This window comes from Lampris incognitus, chromosome 10, assembly GCF_029633865.1.
Source record: "Lampris incognitus isolate fLamInc1 chromosome 10, fLamInc1.hap2, whole genome shotgun sequence".
Taxonomy (NCBI): domain Eukaryota; kingdom Metazoa; phylum Chordata; class Actinopteri; order Lampriformes; family Lampridae; genus Lampris; species Lampris incognitus.
The window spans coordinates 44,155,306-44,175,693 of NC_079220.1; the positions used below are offsets into that span (position 1 = coordinate 44,155,306).

At 44.0% G+C, this 20,388-nt stretch overlaps 1 protein-coding gene across 1 annotated transcript; it reads left to right on the plus strand.

The window, feature by feature from the left end:
* The first annotated feature begins 1,930 nt into the window (after positions 1-1,930).
* sh2b1 (SH2B adaptor protein 1) lies at positions 1,931-19,527 on the plus strand. Its single transcript, XM_056288232.1, has 9 exons — positions 1,931-3,918; positions 11,782-11,883; positions 12,653-12,744; positions 14,185-14,267; positions 14,944-15,099; positions 16,288-16,499; positions 16,830-17,004; positions 18,377-18,467; positions 19,378-19,527. The coding sequence occupies exons 1-9, from the start codon at positions 2,203-2,205 to the stop codon at positions 19,397-19,399; spliced, it is 2,649 nt and encodes an 882-aa protein (XP_056144207.1). The 5' UTR covers positions 1,931-2,202; the 3' UTR covers positions 19,400-19,527.
* The last annotated feature ends 861 nt before the right edge of the window (positions 19,528-20,388 follow it).

Sequence of the window (20,388 nt, forward strand, 5' to 3'; positions counted from 1 at the left end):
GTCCCCCCTCCTCTCTCTCTCTCTCTCTCTCTCTCTCTCTCTCTCTCTCTCTCTCTCTCTCTCTCTTTCTTTCTTTCTTTCTTTCTTTCTTTCTTTCTTTCTTTCTTTCTCTCTCTCTCTCTCTCTCTCTCTCTCTCTCTCTCTCTCTCTCTCTCTCTCTCTCTCTCTCTCTCTCTCTCTCTATATATATATATATAAAATCCAGGACAGCTGATGATTGCTTATGGCATGAAACAGGCTTGTACTGTCTCATAAAGACTTGACTCACTGGATTATTTTGCTCCTTATTTGTTGAGCACTTTCCCTACCGTTGAGTGTTTCTTTTAACAATTTTTTAAAATCCGTCAATATATATGTGGGTGGGTGGGTCGAGTGGCCCTGTGATGGCTTGGCGGCCTGCCCAGGGTGTCTCCCCGCCTGCCACCCATGACTGCTGGGATAGGCTCCAGCATCCCAGGATAAGCGGTTTGGATAATGGATGGATGAAGACTACATATTCTCATGTGCAGAAATTATGAGCAAAAATAAGGTGGGCCTAATCACTGGCTTTTCACTGACAATTCAAACTTGAAATCGTGGCTAAGTTTTAAGATAAAAAAAATTGGATTCTGTCAGGATCTTTGCGTCTACCTTGTACAAATATTTCCAATTTGAGGGTGAGGAGTTAAAAAGTTGGTCAGTTAGTAGTTTTGATACGTTGGGAGGACCGAGGACCTGGGATTAAATTAAGTGCTTCTTGTTCGTTGTTCCGTTTTACCGGAGATTGACAGAGGGGCCACTCATTAAAATTCAGCGTTTAGCTTGAACGCAACACATTTTAATGCGGGCCGGTGTGAAGCGTGAAAAGAACACTGCGCTCAGCGACTGATATCGCGAGAACTAAAGCGGGGCGAGAAGAACGAGCATAGGCAAGGCAAAGCAATATTCATATTTAGCAACAACAACAACAATCACACGCGATGATCATGATAGCTGGACTTTAAATAATCGGGTTCTGGTCCAGGTTTAACGAGAGACACGTTTGTGTTGCTGGAGCGTGACATACAGGTACAGAAAACGACATTATAACGTATAAAGCAATACTGCTAGCTCGCTATCTATTTTATTAATAGCTAGCTGCTAACGGTAGCCACATTAGCATAGCCCGCAGATGTTATTTGGTGATAGACGATTCAATACTTGGTTACTTTAGCTAAGCAAGCAACAACATGTTAACATAGAGTACATAAATACGGCTGAGAAACTAGGGAGGTAGCATAATATTCGGCCAGCAAAATTGATTTTTCGGCAGCTCCAAAACCGTGTTGACGTCAGGTTGCTGTTGTTAGCTTGCAAACGTTACACGTCTTTTTTGGAGAGCTGAATGTGTAAGACTCACATTGCTTGCTAATTATTGTTAGCGGGCTATCTCAGGTAAGCTATCTGATCTGTAAATGCATTATTTGCCGCACAGAATGCCAACTAATGTACGATATGGATGGCGTGCGATAGTTAACTGGAGACAATGTGGAGTTTTGGCAAATTCACAAGCAGTGAGATTATTTGACGTGTAATGCAAGTTTATCACAATTCCCCCTTTTTTGCAAAATTTCCAGTGACGAACGAAATGGAATGTTTTAAAGTTATTTCGAAATCTATGCTAGTGTAGACAAAACTCTTAATTCATAGACACGATGCAAATGAATGAGCAAATTATTTGATTATATATGTGTAGCGTACAAGTTGCATGTTTCATCCCTTGAAACCCATTGACGTTTTTATAAAGAATAATAAATGTACGCGCTATAATTAATCTGCCACTGTACTATTCTGTCACTTTTGCAGACTGTGGCCATGCCCCTTTGGATTTAAGGAAGGCAGTGATGATGGAAGAGCCCTTGTGAATCTCACCTCCCATTCATTCCCCTTTATTGGCTCCCTAATACCTGACTGCACTTTCTTTTAAACTGATAAGTAATTCTATTTTAGGAAAGAATGTAGCAAAAAGCTTAGCCTTTTAGATACATCATCTTTCATATGTTGATTTTCGATGGCGCTGTGTACAGTGCTCAACTTCACATCCATTTGTAAATTACTAGACCAATGTGCCGTGTTTGCCCCTAGGCTATTACCCCAGCTGTGCAATCACTTCAGGGTTGTACTCTAAGTTTGAAGTGATTTGATACATACCCAGTCAATCAGCGCCCCTGGCTTCTCAGGAGAATGAACGGCTCCCTTTTAACCCCACCCAGCCCCCGAGCGGCAAATTCCTCTCCTTTGCCTCCATCCCCTTCTCCATCCCCCCCATCTCCCTCTTTATTGCCCCTTTCTTCCCGGCCACCACCACTACCCCCGCTGGTGAGTCCTCCACCCCAAGCTCACCCATCCTCCCTGTCAGACACCCCAACGCCATCCCCCTCGCCATGTTTGAGCTGGACCGAATTCTGTGAACTGCATGCCCGCGTGGCAGCCGGTGACTTTGCACGGCACTTCCGGGCTTTTCTGCTGGAGAACCCACACTACTCTGCTGACTCAGCGGCAGCCTTCTGCCGCCGCTTCACCGACCGCTTTGTTCGCCATTTCCAGAGCGAGCTTGAGGGGGTGCCCCCGCCAAGCTGTCCCACTGGAAGGGAGGAAATGGGGAGCTGGGCTCCCCAGTCAGATGCAACCTCCCTTGAAGAGGAGGCAGTCTCGCCCCTTCCGGCAAGTGGGGGAGCTGTCTCATCAAACCCTACGCGGGTCTCTGCCAAGCCCACACCCACACGACTGGTATTGGAGAACCGCAGTGGGGAAAGGTTTCAGGACTCCTATGCCCACACCCAAATCCTGCCTCCATCCTCCTCTTCCTCATGCTCCTCCTCTGTGGGAGGTAACAATGGGAGACGTGAAGAGAGGGGGGCCTTTGTAGTACCCGGCAATGGCGAGGCGCCAGTTGAGGAAGAGGAGGACAGCTGGCTCGGGGTAGCTGGTGTGGGTGAGGATGCTGAGGCAGAGGAGAGAGAGTTGGAGTCTACAGAGGTGTGCCTGGACAGTACTGACCCCTCCCACACTCCTCAAATTCCGACCTCCTCCTCTTCTGCCACCCCCCCTGGCTCAAAGGGCAGCAGCACGGCAAACTCCTCCAAAAGCAAACTAAAAAAGCGCTTCTCACTGCGGAGTGTTGGTCGCAGTGTGCGAGGGAGCGTCAGGGGCATCCTGCACTGGCGAAGCTCCTCCAGTGATTCAGCCCAGGGCCAGAGCCATCTTCCCTCTAGCTACAGCTACACTATGGGTGTCCAGGATGCTGCCTCGGCCTCCACCAAAAGGAACTCTGGCACACAGCCTCCCACACCCACTTCCTCCATGCCTGTCTCCCTCTCCCTGCCCCTCTCCCTGCCTCACTCCTCCTCCTCTTCTCTGCCCCCCTCTTCGTCCAGTAGTGCCACATCTCTGTCGCTGTCAGAGGCGGCCCGGGACCGACGACGGAGCAATGGTGAAGGAGGCGAGAAGGAGAAGTGGAGTCAGCGCCTGGAGAAGCTCAGGCTGTCACGATCACCGCCCCCTGTTCTCACTTCCTCGACCATGGGGTCTCACCCTACCTCCTCTACGCTGCCCCCCAGTAGCGCAGCTGCTGCTGCCATTGGGCCTCCTAGGAAGGTGGGCCGGCTTGTACGGGAAGGTGGAGTGACTGTCAGCTCATCCAGTGATGAGTTTGGTGCGAGCCATGGCTTCTCCGGCTTCTCCTTTGGCCTGCTGCACCATGGCATGGACAACAACAACGCTGCCTCAGTGTCCACCGCTGTGGCTCAAGGAGGTCCAGTGCAGCCTCTGGCCAGCGGCGGCAATGTGCCCTGGAGAGGAGGCCGCTGGCATAAATGTCGCCTGGTCTTAAGAGAGAGGGACAAAGAGGGTGGTGAACGAGGGGAAGAGTATTACCTGGAATTCTTCATCCCACCAAAAGTAAGTGTCAACCCACCCTTCACAAATATATATACTGTATTCATAGTTCTGCATATTCTTTAACAGGACAACTATGTTCCTCCCAATTTTTCCCCTTTCCAATGTCTTGTGCATATTGATGGTAATGGCCTACACTGTTATGTCAGCCATATTTGAATTACATCTGGGTTTTAAAACCAACTAATGCTTCCAAGCGTTATACTCTTCTTATTTCCGTCAGGCGGTAGCCTGGAGGGGATAATGCATTTGGTCACACGTGTGCATGTATGTGTGTGTCTGCAGCTAATCTCATACTGACCTATCAGCCTAATTTTTTTTCACACAGTTATGACTGTATGATCAAGAACCTCTTATGGTTATGGTGTATCAAAACCTTTGAGAAACGTTTCTTCTCACTATCACCGCTCCCTCTCTTTGTTCACTCTCTAGCCTGCTCAACAATTGCTGGTCTCTGTCGCTGCCCGATCTTAGTCAACCATAGATGTGAGTTGCCTACGCATGCACACAGTTGACTCAGATTGGGCAGCGACAGTGTCAAAACATGTATTCAGGTATGAGCCTTGAAAGTAAACGAGAAGTCGATTGTATTTCACAAGTCAGCAAATCATTCACTGCTGATCTCAGCACAGGAGAACTGGAGCAACACTGAGTGAACCAAAAATAATAACCTCTGTATTTATTTTCATAATATAATAAAGCTGGGTAAATTGTTTACACTCACACATGTGTGACTCACACCTACAGTTGACTCAAATCGGGCAGCGACATGATCAATAGTTGTTAAAAGAATTTTGATAATCCAAAAAATACGAAAGTTATAAAGGTCGCAGTCAAAACAGGAAGTGTTGGATATTCTTCTCGCTGCCTGATCTGAGTCAACTGTAGATGTGAGTCGTGAGCGTAAATGGTTTACCCAGCTTTATTACAGTATAAAAATAAAGACAGGGTTAGAGTTAGACCAGAATGATTGCATAGCTATCCTTTTCTTTTTGGAAAGTGCAAGTTTATATTAAACTTGGCCGTATCCGTGTGAGGTTCTGCCTCAGAGGCTGTGCATCCACAGGCTGACAGGCAAAACATTTTTATTAGTAGATTTTTTTTTTTTTGCTTGAACGCTGCATATTTAAAACTTTTTTTCCGCCATATTTCCCTTCAGTTGGCATTGTGCAAGTCTTGCAATGGCAGGAAAAACACTTTTTTCTTTCTTTCTGTGTGTGTGTATCTGTCCACTGCTAATCTCGCATACTACTGGGCTTCTCAGCCTAATAATTTTTGTGCATGGTTATGACTGTATGATAAAGGACCTCTTGTGGTTGCGGTGATTCAAAACCCTTTAAAAACCTTTTTTTTACCGCAACTGAGTGCTAACCCCTGAGCTGGTTTTCGCCCAAGTCTGAGCACCAGAGAAGAGTAGATATGCCTGGTGGATATCAGCATTCTACTGAGTGTACTCTTCTAGTTTGAACCATGTTTTTATTAAAGGGCAGGTGTGTGTGTAAAATAAAAGTATATATGTTTCCTGCAACAACAAAAAAAAAATCCTATTTAACTCTTGACATTGCTGACAGTTTTAATCACTGATGTTTTTGCAAATCAAGAATTTGTTTTAGAAAAGTGTGAAGAGAAACTACAATCAGCCATGAGATGCTAAATAATGCTATGCTAAAACAAACAAACAATACCAAATGAACCATGAAAGCAAATTAATTATAGGTGTCATAAATGAAGTTATGAAAACCACCATATCTTTCCAGTGAGAGACTGGTTAAATGTCACCTGTTAAATGGCACCTGTTTTGTAGACCATATATCTGACACACTGGTTATGGTTTATTGTGAGTCATGAGTAGCATTAAGATGGTAACTTTTGGCTGTCTAAATACATGTAGTCAATAAATATGTACAGTCAGGTCCATAAGTATTTCGACAGTGACACAATTTTAATTTTCATCGTTTTATCTCTGTATGTCACCATAATTAATTGATTTGAAATGAAACAATCAAGCTGCTCAGTGTAGACTATCAACTTCAATTAAGGGTTTTGTTAAAAATGATGTGAACAACCATTTTTATACATAGCCCCCAATTTTAGGGACTCAAAAGTAATTGGACAAACTATGAATTAAATTGATGTTTTTAATACTTGGTTGGAAATCCTTTGCAGTCAATGCCTGAAGTCTAGAACCCATATATATCACCAGATGCTGTTTCTTCCCTGGTGATGGTCTGCAAGGCCTTTACTGCAGCCATCTTCAGTTCCTGTTTGTTCTTGGGGCATTTTGCTTTCAGTTTTGCATTTAGCAAGTGAAATGCATGCTCAGTTAGATTCCGGTCAGGTGATTAACTAGGCCATTGCAGAATATTCCAATTCTTTGCCTTGTAAAAATTCTTGGGTTGCTTTGGCAGTATGCTACGAGTCATTGTCCATATGTACTGTGAAGTGCTGTCCAGTGAGTTTTGAAGGATTTGGCTATATCTGGGCAGATAATATAGCCTGTACACTTCAGAATTCATCCTGCTGCTTTTGTCAGCAGTCACATCAATAAATACAAGGGAACCAATTCCGTTCGGAGCCATACATACCCAGGCCATAACACTACCTCCACCATTCTTCACAGATGAGGTGGTATGCTTAGGATCATGAATAGTCCCTTTCCTTCTTCATACTCTTCTCTTCCCATCATTCTGTTGCAAGTTGATCTTCGTCTCATCTGACTATAGGATGTTGTTCCAGAACTGTACAGGCTTTTTTCGATGTTTTTTGGTGAACGCTAATTTAGTCTTCCTGTTTTTTGAGGCTTACCAGTGGTTTACATCTTGTGGTAAACCTTCTGTATTTACTCTGGTGAAGTCTTCTCTTGATTGTTGACTTTGACACAGATACGCCTACCTCCTGGAGGGTGTTCTTGATCTGGCCAACTGTTGTGAAGGGGTTTTTCTTCACCAGGGGAAGAATTCCTCTGTCCTCCTCCACAGTTGTTTTCTGTGGTCTTTTGGGCCTTTTGGTGTTTCTGAGCTCAATAGTGTGTTCTTTCTTTTTAAGAATGTACCAAATAGTTGATTTGGCCACACCTAATATTTTCGCTATCTCTATCGCTATCTCTATGATATGTTTTGATTTTTCAGCCAGCAGTGACAGCTCTTTGGACTTCATATTGAGAGTTAACAGCAACAGATTCCAAGGGCAAATGCCACACTTGAAATCAACTCTAGACCTTTTTCCTGCTCACTTGTAAATGAAATAATGAGGGATTAACGCTCACCTGGCCACGGAACAGATGAGCAGCCAATTGTCCAATTATTTTTGTTTCCTTTAAAAAGGAGGGGGGACCATGTCTAAAAAGTAATGTAATTCCTACACCATTTACCCAATTTGGATGCAAATACCCTCAAATCAAAGCAAGAGTCTGCACTTTGAGCTCATATTCATAATTTAATTTCAACTTCAACATGCTGTGGTAGACAAATAAAATAACTTTGTCAATGTCTACATATTTATGGACCTTACTGTATATTCACTGTCTACAGTCAATATAATGAGAAAATTAGATGATATGCATCAGTCCTCCAGAGTTTATTTCACCCATTCTTGGCAGTGAGCCCTGCTGTTGAACACCTCAACAGTTTGATGTTTTCAAAATGTTATTTATTTGTTTTCTTCAACTGTCATTTGTTTTAGCTTGGGAGCAAGCCTTTGTCTCCTTGTTTTTCAAATCAAACTGTGACTAACTTTGAAATAACTCTTAACAATCCCCATTCTGATTCTTTTGAGTGCTGGAAGGCTTAAGCTAGCTAAATGACAGCAACACTAAAAAGATGCTTTACATCAGATCATATGAAGCTTTAATGATCCCTGTGAGTGGAAGTGAGCTTAAATATGAGTGTACAATACAGAGAAGGTACCATAGCTGATGATGCAGCCTAAATGGTCAAGTCAGACATTTTTGGTGGCTTAGAATATGAACAGACAAAAATTCAAATTGCCCCAGCTATCCAGCATCCCTTTATTTTATACAAAAAGATGGTAACAGCGGGCAGCAGCAAAGTAGCTACCAAGCCAACCTTCACAGCCCTCTACTACAAACCGCCTTAAAACATTAGATATGATATCTACTTTGTTTCACTCCTCCGTTTGAAGTTACAGTCCTGAATATTGTCCTTTTTAATTCACTGACTCCTAGGAGGGATACATAGTGAAACTGAGCAAACCCAATCCCAGGGATGTGTTTGAAATGAAATGGAGTTGAAAGTGATATTATGTCAGTACTGTCGAATTAATGATGATGTGGTTGAGCCAGGAGTAGCGATGGGTATCTTTAAGATTTTAACGGTACTACCACTCTTGCCGTTACTGCTTATCGATCCAGTACTTTAACAATACTTGTGTCGGGTTTTTTTTGAGGGGGATTTTCCCCCTTTTCTTCCAATTGTACTTGGCCAATTACCCCACTCTTCCGAGCCGTCCCAGTCGCTGCTCCACCCCCCGCCGATCCGGGGAGGGCTGCAGATTACCACATGCCTCCGCCAATACATGTGTAGTCGCCAGCCATGTTTTTTCACCTGACAGTGAGGAGCTTCGCCAGGGGGACGTAGCACGTGGGAAATCACGCTATTCCCCCGAGTTCCCGCTTCCCCCCGAACAGGTGCCCCGACCAACCAGAGGAGGCACTAGTGCAGCGACCAGGACACATACCCCTCTGGGTTCCTACCCGCAGACATGGCCAGTTGTGTCTGTAGGGACGCCCAAACAAGCCGGAGGTAACATGGGGATTCGAAGCTGCGATCTCCGTGTTGGTAGGCAACGGAATAGACCACCATGCCACCCAGATGCCCCCTTGTATCGATTCTTTTTGTTTTTGCTTTTTTTAAGAGAAAAAAACTAAACATTAAAAACAGAAATAACTTTGCTTTATTTTCTCATATCTTGACAGAGCGTTACTTTTAATCATTAACCCAAGTTTGTATAATTTAGTTAACTTCATGTGGGCTCTAGGCTTCTAGCATAGACAACATACCTAAGGTGGATGGGGCAACGAGAGATGAACTGCAGGCTAGGCAGTCAAAAACTGCACTGCATAGCTCTGCCTGTATTTGATGCACTTTTTGCTAGATGTTCCTAAAGATTGCTTGTTTCCACCCTTACATGCAAAATACTTGTTGCACTTGTGGCAACAAGCATTGTCAGCATCGACTCTAGTGAAATATAACCAGGCTTTTGAGTCCGTTTAGTTCGTCCCGCTATTGTCACTAAGTGCCCTTTTGTATGTGTTTAAGTCGGAGAGTACTGCTGGCGTTGCGTGTGGCTGCTGCTTCTCCCTCTCGTAGCCCCCTTCCCGTCCACCCCTGTGTGTTTGTACTATGTTTATCTGTTGTCTCGTTTCACCCCGTTTATTGTAAAGCGGCTTTGAGTGTTAGAAAAGCGCTATATAAGATTGATTTATTATTATTATTATTATTGTGCGTGCGCGCACGCGCATGCATGCGCATAAGTCTGAGAGAGGCAGAGAGCTGGCCCCACCCCTCGGCTCATACAGTGCATCCGGAAAGTATTCACACCCCTTCACTTTCCCCACATTTTGTTATGTTACAGCCTTATTCCAAAATGGATTAAATTCCCAATTTTTTCTCATCAATCTACACTCAATACCCCATAATGACAGTGAAAAAGGTTTTGTAGAAAGTTTTGCAAATTTATTGAAAATAAAAAACTGAATCATTGCATGTACATAAGTATTCACACCCTTTGCTATGACACTCAAGATTGAGCTCAGGTTCATCCTGTTTCCACTGATCATCCTTGAGATGTTTCTACATCTTGACTGGAGTCCACCCATAGTAAATTCAATTGATTGGACATGATTTGGAAAGCCCCGCACACCTGTCTATATAAGGTCCCACTGTTGACAGTGCATGTCAGAGCAGAAACCAAGCCACGAAGTCAAAGGAATTGTCTGTGGACCTCCGAGACAGGATTGTATCGAGGCACAGATCTGGGGAAGGGTACAGAAAAATTTCTACAGCTTTGAAGGTCCCGAAGAGCACAGTGGTCTCCATCATTCGTAAATGGAAGAAGTTTGGATCCACCAGGACTCTTCCTAGAGCTGGCTGCCCAGCCAAACTGAGCAATTGGGGGAGAAGGGCCTTGGTCAGGGAGGTGACCAATAACCCGATGGTCACTCTGACAGAGCTCCAGCGTTCCTCTGTGAAGATGGGAGAATCTTCCAGAAGGACAACCATCTCTGCAGCACTCCACCAATCAGGCCTTTATGGTAGAGTGGCCAGACGGAAGCCTCTGCTCAGTAAAAGGCACATGACAGCCCGCTTGGAGTTTGCCAGAAAGCACCTAAAGGACTCTCAGACCATGAGAAACAAGATTCTCTGGTCTGATGAAACTAAGATTGAACTCTTTGGCCTGAATGCCTAACGTCACATCTGGAGGAAACCAGGCACCTCTCATCACCTTGCTAATACTATCCCTACAGTGAAGCATGGTGGCGGCAGCATCATGCTGTGGGGATGTTTTTCAACGGCAGGAACTGGGAGACTAGTCAGGCTCAAGGGAAAGATGAATGGAGCAAAGTACAGAGAGATCCTTGATGAAAACCTGCTCCAGAGCGCTCAGGACCTCAGACTGGGGTGAAGGTTTACCTTTCAACATTACAACGACCCTAAGCACACAGCCAAGACAACGAAGGAGTGGTTTCGGGACAAGTCTGTGAATGTCCTTGTGTGGCCCAGCCAGAGCCCAGACTTGAAACCCATTGAACATCTCTGGAAAGACCTGAAAATAGCTGTGCAGTGATGCTCCCCATCTAACCTTACAGAGCTCGAGAGGATCTGCAGAGAAGAATGGGAGAAATACTCCAAATATAGGTGTGCCAAGCTTGTAGCTTCATACCCAAGAAGACTTGAGGCTGTAATCGTTGCCAAGGGTGCCTCAACCAAGTACTGAGTAAAGGGTGTGAATACTTATGTAGTTTTTTATTTTTAATAAATTTGCAAACATTTCTACAAAACCTTTTTCACTTTGTCATTATGGGGTATTGTATGTAGATTGATGAGAAAAAAAGGACTTTAATCCATTTTGGAATAAGGCTGTTAACATAACAAAATGTGGGGAAAGTGAAGGGGTGTGAATACTTTCCGGATGCACTGTACATACGACGGGCTCCGAGGGAGATCTTTCTTCTGGATTGGGAATAGCTAACATGCATCATACACAAATGTCTTAATCTTATTGCAAATTAGAAAAGGAGATGCTGAGATAAAAAGTGCAAGATAACGTTTATGCAACCTAAATATATAGGAAATTTATTTTCTTAACGTCGGAGCTTATCGATACTATGGTCTTTAATATTTTTAATAATTTAGCACGGGTGCCCGTTCAGTACCCATCCCTAACTTTGAGTTGAGTTTTTGCTATTTGTGTTATAGTGTTAGTAAATGGCTTCCGCGAGCTTGGTCTGCCATATCTGCACATTTGCAACAACTTCATGATGCCTTCAAACACGTTTTAACTGCTCTGTTTAAGACACAAAACGATTATGTATCATTTTGCCTGGCAAAGTCCTACCGAGCTGAAACTATTATAATTAGCAGCTATAAAGCAACTATGATTTGGATATTTTTGGATTAGCGATTGTCTTAACATCTGGGATAAAAAGAATCAAGGACATTTGTTTGCACATAAATGTCATGGTTTTGGCTTTTAAGTTTTATAATTCAGGTCCTCCCTTTGAACCTATTATAATCCCAATTAAGAAATATAGACTACAGCTGTTCCCACTCAAACAAAATCAGCCACAGAGAAACATTGGTCATTGTCCAACATTATATTGATTTTGTCTTATTTTTCTCCCTCTAGTCGTCTAAGCCCAGGCTGACTGTCCCATGCTGCTCCATCATCGATGTGAGGAGCACCACAGCGTTGGAGGTCCCTGACAAGGAGAACACATTCCTCCTGCAGGTAATCAAGCTCTCTTCCTCTCTTTCGTCCCTCGACTGTTCGACTCTTTCCTCCTCCTCCAAGATTCTAAAGCAATCAGGGATGTTTGCCCATTTTTTAACCATTCTGCAAACTGCAGATTTTTTTCTAGTCTCAAGTGATGCTTCAGGAAAGCTGAAATAATGCGTATAACATTCTTTATATGTTATCTTATTATAACATTCTTTAACAAAAGGTTGATGAAAGGCACACTCATTTCTTCTGGCTTGAGACAGGTTGGCAGATGTACACCCTGCCCATTATTTTCTTATTTGTCTATGAAGGAAAGTTGGCCATAGCTGAACATTATGAGGATATCGCTTGTTAACAGCGAGCACTAGGGTTGCCACATGCTCACTTATTGCTGCAACAACTTTCGAACTACAGCTGGCAAGTGATTGACTCTGTAAAATCAGCTATCAGTCAATAGCAAGTTAATTTGATTGCTGGGTGTGTCTGGAGAGTCCTGATGCCAGAAGCCAGGTCACCAGCAGCCATGGGGTGCACTCAAGCACATTTGAAATGTCTCAGGAAATTTGAAAGGTTTGTCACATGACACAGTGCAGCTTTAATGGAATTTTCAGAGTTTGTGGTTCACAGTAGATGAGAACATGTATAGACAGTTTTAAAGAATTGCACAGCTTCACATCTGAAACCTCTCTTCCTCTTTGTCTTTATTCTCCTCCTTCATAGCTCTTCCTCCATCCCCCTGATTTTTACCTTTTGTGTTACTCATTGCATTTCTCCTCAGCTGGAAGGGGCGGTGCAGTATGTAATAGAGACACGTGATGCCGTGCAGATGAGAGCCTGGCTAAGTGACATCAGGAACGGCATTTGTCTGAGGTAATGGGTCTTGCTACAGTGTGTGTTGGGATGGGTTAAATGCAGATGATGAATTTCCCCACAGGGATTAATTAAGTACATCTTATCATACATCTTATCTCAGAGTGAATCTATAGCTGTTAACTGTATCATTGTTTAGAGGATGTGGTTAAAGATTGATTAAACACTTGATTTTAGCCTGTCTCTGCCCACTCACTTTTTGAAAAGGATATAAAACAGGTGGAGATGTAGAGAATAGTGATGATGGCATGGGTCAGACTGAAGGTGGCAGTATTGTTGTAGGACATCCTGTCCCAGCTTCTCACAAGTCTACCCAGAGAATGCAGTTGGCTAAAATCATCTCGCTAGCATCTTGCCTTTCCAATCATCCCATAATTTACTGGTTTAACATGCTGGACTCCACTTGTGTCAGCATTGCAATACCAGGTGTCATACCTTTGATGCTGTCATATGACACTGACAAATCCGGGGGGGGGGGTGATTGCAATGTGCGTTTTTACCTCAGAAGAAAGAGAAATGCAGTCTTCTTTTTTTGTAGAATTTATCACGAGGGAAACCATTTTCATTACTCTAGGGCAGTGGTACTCACTTTGGTGACTATATTGCGGCTCTTTTAAGTCTCCAATTTTGTTTTCTAACGCTTTTTAATCAAATATTTCTGAGACACTTGGCAGCAGTAACGCTCTTCTTTTTCTCCTGATGAATTTGCGGCAGACTAGACGCAGCAAAGCCTTATCGCTGCCCTGCACGTGTCATTTGTAAAACCAGTAACATTAATATTCCAATTTCTCTATAAGAGCAACCTGTGACCCTACAAAGCTTGGGTGAGGAGACATATTTTTGCAATGTGGCTCTTTCCAAAAAAAAAAAAAAAATATTGTCAGTGTGGCTTTTGAGTTGGCCAAGTCCGAGTACCGCTGCTCTAGGGAAATGTCAACATGTTTACATCATGAAAAATGTGGAGAGAATGAAGAAAACCATTGAAAGAATAGCATGGTTTTGGAGCGGCCCACTTCTTGGTTTGGTGGAGGGTGCCTGGAAGTTTAAACCTACTTTCAACCAGTTTTGTGTTGTTGTTGTTTTGTTTTTTTTGGGGTTTTTTTTTTTGTTTTTTTGTTTTGTTTTTTTTTTTGTTTTTTTTTTTGGTATTTTTATTTGCTATATTTGCTAACCTGTTGTTAGGCGTTTGCTCTGTTTTAGATTACTTCACTACACTTGAGAAGTATTGGATGTTTATTATAGGGTAACTTTTTTCCAAAATTATTTTTAAGCAGTCAAAAATGTAACCATGTATGTGTTGGGTTTTTTTTGTTTTGTTTTGGGGTTTTTTATGCACCAAAACAATTTCAGGTGTGTTTTGGGGTGTTTTATGTCACTGTGTACCTGCATGCATGTGAACGGGAGATTATGAGAGTTATAACTTTCTTCTCTCCATTGCAGTGAGCAGGAGGACATTGAGGGCGTGTGTGGTGGGCAGCTGGATGTCAGTGGGACACCCGAGTTTGTTGACCGCCTTTCACAAGGTTTGTGCACATGTGTTTTTGATTTTGTTTTGTTTTCCCCCAAAATCGTACTGTAAATAACAGCTGAAATATGATTATTTTAGAGTTCAATGAAACCCTGATGTTTCTTAGTGGCCGATAAATGTTTTGGCAATGAGTACGAAGTAGGACACTCAAAAGTTTTAAGTATATGCCCTTGAGTTCTTTAAATACGTTAGTCAGTCACTACAGAATTGCACAGCATTTTGTAAAATCAACTATGCTTTGAAAATTATACAAAGGCCTTTAGTGGGTTTGATAACCTAAATCAGAGCTCTCTTTTGCCCTGAAACATCTAAAATTCACACAGGAATGTGCCTTCAATAGTCATTCATGGCTTATCATGGATACCTGTTTTCCTTCCTTTTTATCCTGTTTATATTTTCAAAAATCTTGTTTAAATGTCTTAAGTGCTATAAACACATCACAGCACCTGCCACTGAGTAAGTCATAGCAGCTGCATCATGTGACTTGCAGGGTTTGCCAATCAGCTGTTTTCGCTAAAGTAATTTTGAGACCCTCACTTTGGTGACTTTTAATAAAGTAACCTTTGGAAGGATGACGTTTTTATGCTGACCCATAATTTCAGTTAAATGTACATGCATTTATTCTGTCATTATCTGGTTTTAATAAGCATCTCGTTCTTTCCCTATTTCAGTGTGTTATGGGGGTATTGGAGGCTCCTCCCCTTTGATGGATCCTCTGCCACCAGAGTTACCGCCTCGAGCCCCTCTCGATGAACCTGATGGTCGGGGTCTAGGAGGAGGTGGAGCTAGCCTGGGTACACCATTTGCTGAAACACCAGATGCCACAGGTGAATAATATGTTGTATGTCCACACACACACACACACACACACACACACACACACACACACACACACACACACACACACACACACACCACCTAGCCAGTTTTCAGAATCAAGTTTATTGGCCGTGTAGTTTGCATATACATGGAATTTGACTCTGGATTTGTTGCTCTCTCAGTGTACGTAACATAGAATAACAACACAACACAACAATCTCCAGATATATACACACGTATTGAATATATACAAGCAAAAAAACACAATACACAATTCTTCAAAATTGTGTATTGTAGACAGACAAAAATTGCAGCAACAGGCATGGGTGCAAGTCCATGAATACTGGGATGGCATCCAGTGCTTTACCTGTGCCCCCGTCCATAGGGTTAGTGGTTTTGTCAGGAAGGGCATCCGACGTAAAATTTTGCCAAATTAGGACGGACAACCATACCAGATTGGTCGAGGCTCCATACCGAATCGGTCAAGGCCTGGGTTAACAACAGTCACCATTGGTGCTGTGCCCTCACAGGGTACCGATGGAAACTGTAAAATGCACTGTGGCGACCCCTGAGAAACGGGGAATAAGCTGAAAGAAGAAGAGGAAGATAGACAAAAATTGACACCTGAAGAATCAGGCTTGTCACTAGACAGTCACTAGTTTGGAAACCTTTCGAAGATGAGTGAGTAAAACCTCTCTTTTCCCTCTTTTATCAACCGCCGTGAGTAAGGCCTTTGACCCTCCACAGCTTGAGAGATGCCCAGTGAGAAGAAACAAAACAGCAGTTGTACTGGGGTTGGTGTGGTTGTGTAAATGTAAAAGTAGAACCAACATTTTTAAGGTAGATTAAAAGGATGGTTATTACAGAAGCTTGGACCCAGTAACCCTTTTGTTGAAAGGCTTTCTACTCAGCATCTTAAGCAACTGTCCCTAGTGCTGTTATCTAGTAAATGTTTCATTAATAAAATCTGGATTTATGGAGTGGATGTTAGGACTGATATGTCATTTGAGTTGTGAAGCAGACTCCTCATACCCTATTTTTTTGTTTACTGAACTCCAGATAGCTCAACAGTAAATAAAATCTGCATTACGGGACCAACCCCCTCTATACTCACTCAGACCAAACCCATACTCAGCTACACCCCACCGTAGTTTACAAACTAAAGGCACAATTGGTGTGGTTCAACCCTTCCCTAGGCTCCTTCCTGTTCTCAGAGGTGACCTCAGCTGAGACGGTGGAGCACCCCCTCAGTGAGTGCCAGTGGTTCCATGGTACGCTGTCACGCCTCAAGGCTGCCCAGCTGGTGCTGGCAGGTGGCACAGCCAGCCATGGAGTCTTCCTGGTGCGCCAGAGTGAGACCAGGCGCGGTGAATACGTCCTTACCTTCAACTTCCAGGGCAAAGCCAAGGTGGGGCTGGTAGATGTGCTTTGTGTGTATGTATATCTCTGTCTTGATTATTTTTTCTGACTGGGTAGAATGTTGTTCATTTAAGATATCTTGTGGATGTGTTGCCTAATTGCAATCCAAAGTTATCGTTAGACTTCTATTTTTGGGAGTTTGCACAGTGCATCACATTTACTCTGGGGTCAAAGGGAAACTCTGGAGTTGAAGCTTTGGAATAAAATTAAGCCAAAAATGCCCCAGAAGTAGCATTTCATCACAGTAAAATAAAGTTTAAAACCTATGAGAATACTGACAGAGACCCTCAGTTAACAGTGTACTGTCTGCCCTCACTAGCACCTGCGTCTGTCCCTGAATGAAGACGGGCAGTGCCGGGTGCAGCACCTCTGGTTCCAGTCCATTTTTGACATGCTGGAGCACTTCCGCGTTCACCCCATCCCCCTGGAGTCTGGTGGCGCCTCAGACGTCACACTCATCAGCTTCGTGGGCGCCACTGCCATTCGCCAGCCAGGTAAACCTGAGAGGCAGAGTGGCGGGCTTAGGTTGGTGGCGTCTAAGTAGATACCCCCGAGAGCCACCCACATGCTGGTTTTTCCATCTCAGACATTCACTTTACCAGCTGACTTTGCTGGTTGGAGGTGAAATCAGCATGTGGAGTTTTTGGTTGGAACAGAGCTAACATACACATGGTTCTTGAGGTAGAGGGTGTCATCTTTGGTGTTGGTGATGGTTGTGATGGTGTTGTCGGGATTGGAGAAAAAGGGTGGTTGGGGGTAGGAGGTTGGAGAGTCGAGCTGTAAGGTTGGTCATCCAGCAGTGGACTGTACGAAGATGAAGATGACAGAAACTGCCAGGTAGTATAGAGGTTCTTTTACTTGTGTTGATCAGTCGATGGAGAAGTTCTCACATGCTATTATTTAATATCAAGTTGTCTGCAGTTTTTTTGTTTTCTCTTTTGTTGTTCATGTCTTGCCTTTTAATCCATCAATTACGTATTTGCTTGTTTACACATATGCATGTGTGCCCCCATGTTCCCATGCAGTTGGCTTTTAAACCTACTGCATATCCATCAAAAGGCATGCATGTTTCCCCTCATGTACATGCATTAATTGAGTCAGTGCAAACCCATACACAACAATCTTTTTGTAGTGTAGCTTGTCCGGCTGGCACCCCTCCGTCATTTTGTTCAAACATATTCTGTATGGTCCCCACACCGCTGTTATTTACTCCCTCTTTATTCACAAAGTGTGCACTTTACCTGAACCCATCTTACTGCCCCCCCCTTCCCTATTTCTGTTTACTTATACTTACCCTCACCTTGTTCTCATGGCCTGTTGTTCTCAGGTCCCCGACCCCTCCTTCTTTCTCCATCAGTCCAGGGCAGAGTGACTAAAAATGTTTAACACTAAAAGCAAGCTGTATAATTCAATACCCTTTTGTTTTTAGCATCCAACTCCATTCGATTGATTTATTTCAGTGGTTCTTTTTTTTTTTTTAAATCCAGCCAAGTAGTTTATTCCGTTCACCTGTTTTGCCAGGTCTATAAACCTCCCTGACTGGATGGTTGGAACACATGACAGAATAGAAAACCTGCAGTATTGGTGGTCCCTGAAGACCAGAGATGAGAGAACTACTGAATTTGTCAGTTAAATCTTCCCAAATAGTACAGAATTTCTCCTGTTATTGTCATAGGGCAACATCTTGAAAAAATGAGCAAAAACAACGACAAGCATGCTAATTATCTCTTGTACCAAAAACACATAACCCTCATCCTCCATCCTACCCACTGCCCTGTTGCACCTGTCAGTGCTCAGACCTGGCTGACCTTTGTTGTTTTTGTCTGTCATTGTTGTCTGTTGTATCCGTCGGACCATCCTTTGCAGGCCGGGACAGGGCTGGCAGCCGGCCTACAGTCTGTGATGTCATCACCACGCGCCATCCTGACTCTCCATCAACCCCCATCTCTGACTGTGTGTAAGTGAGACCGAGCCCAGAGTGAAAAAGAGCGAGAGAGAATGAGAATGAGTAAAGGGACGGAGCAGAGAGGTGTGATCACAGGAGTGCTTGTGAGTGAGAGACAAACTTTCTTTCCCATTGAGATCAGACATTTTGACAAAGATGGAAGGGCAACAATGCTGGGGTTTTTGGTGAGTAATGAAGGCCTGCACTTAAAAAAACAATAAAAAGTGGTGCGCCTGACAAATGTCTGTGCCTGATGTGGACCCCAAGAAGAAATGAGTTTGCAGAAAATCGAACCACAGGTGTCTCCATGACTACTAACAAGCTGTAGATTACCACCAATGAAAATGAATTTTTCTTAATCTTCCCCCTTCAAACTTCCTGTATTTCTAGTTGAAATTTCCATGCAAGTCAGAATGGCCGACACATTTCTCATGTTTGCACTCAGTTACACTAGAGATGAGGTAAAATACAAAAAAAGAAGGTACACAGGAGTTGAGGAGTTGACCGCTCTACGGTATGAGTTTTTATCTGTGTGTGTGTGTGTGTGTGTGTGTGTGTGTGTGTGCGTGCGTGCGTGTGTGCGTGTGTGCGTGCGCGCGCGCGTGCGCATGCGTGCACCTTGGTTTTTGACCGATTCCATGACTCCCATGGACCCATGACCATAGACTTCCTTCACCCAACCAGAACACTTACTTTGTCTCTCTCTCTCCCTCTGTCTTTCTGTCTCCCCCCCTCGCTCTCTCGCTCTGTCTGTCACCCCCCCCCCACCCCTACCACCCTCTACTTTCACTCTGGCCTCCTTCCTTCCTTCCTTCCTTCCTTCCTTCCTTCCTTTATTTACACTTTTGCTCATTTTCCCTTTTCTTTCTCTTTCTTTTCTCCCTTCTCCTCTGGCCTCATCTCTTTCTCCTCCTCTGCACAGACTTGACCAACAGACCCCTTAGCCCTCCGCAGCCCCCTCCACCGCCCCTCCCCCCCGGTCGACCACCACCCCCGACTCCGCCCCAGGAGCGAGTCAGCCAGGCAGAGCTGGAAGGGGGAGGGGCAACGGTGGTGGGCGGAGTGGCAGGTGTGCCTGGAGCAGGAGGAGCTGGGGGAGGAAGCGGTGGTGGGAGTGGAGGAGCCGGAGAGGACTGGGAGGAGCGTGATACTCCTCTGCGCCAACTGGAAGCTGCGGAGGGTGAAGAGAGGGAAGGGGCGTGGGCCCCCCGAGCCGTCAACAACCAATACTCCTTCTTCTGAAGGGAGGGGCAGAAGGGGGAGATGTGTTTGTGTGTGTCTGAGAAAATACAAGAGTGTATGTGAGTGAGAGAGCACATTTGTGTAAGTGTAAGTGTGTGTGTGTGTGTGTGTGTGTGTGTGTGTGTGTGTGTGTGTGTGAGAAATGGAGAGCGGATGAAGTGGTACACATCATAGCCATTCATAACCAGTATTTTATTTTGCTAGCAAGATGGAGGTGAGGAGGAGGTGTAAAAGGAAGTACTAACACTATTAAAATGTAAAACACCAATGTCATGAGATTTTAGCAAGCCGAAGAGAGAGGGAGAGAGACTTAAGAGAATGGGGAGAAGGGTCTGTGCAACTTTAAAACACTAAAATAACGGTACACTAATTTTATTTTTAGCCAGATAAGCTTGTTGCCGGTACGCCTCATGGTGGATTGTTGAAGGTGTAAATGAAAGCAGCGAGAGCTGAGCCCTGTGAAGCCAGCGGTCCCAATACCTTGTGGTGGCCCTGCCAAGATGGCACATGCTAGCTAGGAGCCAACCATAGACTTGCAAAATGGTAAATACTAGACTGGAGCGAGCAGGAAACAGTTTACCTCAGATACTCTCAGTAGCAAACTCTTGTTTCTCTCTCTCTTCCACCCTGCTCTCTCTCACTCTCTCTCGTACCTTTTTATGGTTAAAAAAACCTGTTCTGGGAGAGATTT

Excerpts from the sequence above, each read along its gene's own strand:
- sh2b1 (XM_056288232.1), top strand. The coding sequence starts at position 2,203 with ATGAACGGCTCCCTTTTAACCCCACCCAGCCCCCGAGCGGCAAATTCC. Across the intron at positions 16,500-16,829 it reads ACTTCCAGGGCAAAGCCAAG|CACCTGCGTCTGTCCCTGAA; the intron begins GTGGGGCTGGTA and ends TGCCCTCACTAG. Across the intron at positions 17,005-18,376 it reads CACTGCCATTCGCCAGCCAG|GCCGGGACAGGGCTGGCAGC; the intron begins GTAAACCTGAGA and ends CATCCTTTGCAG.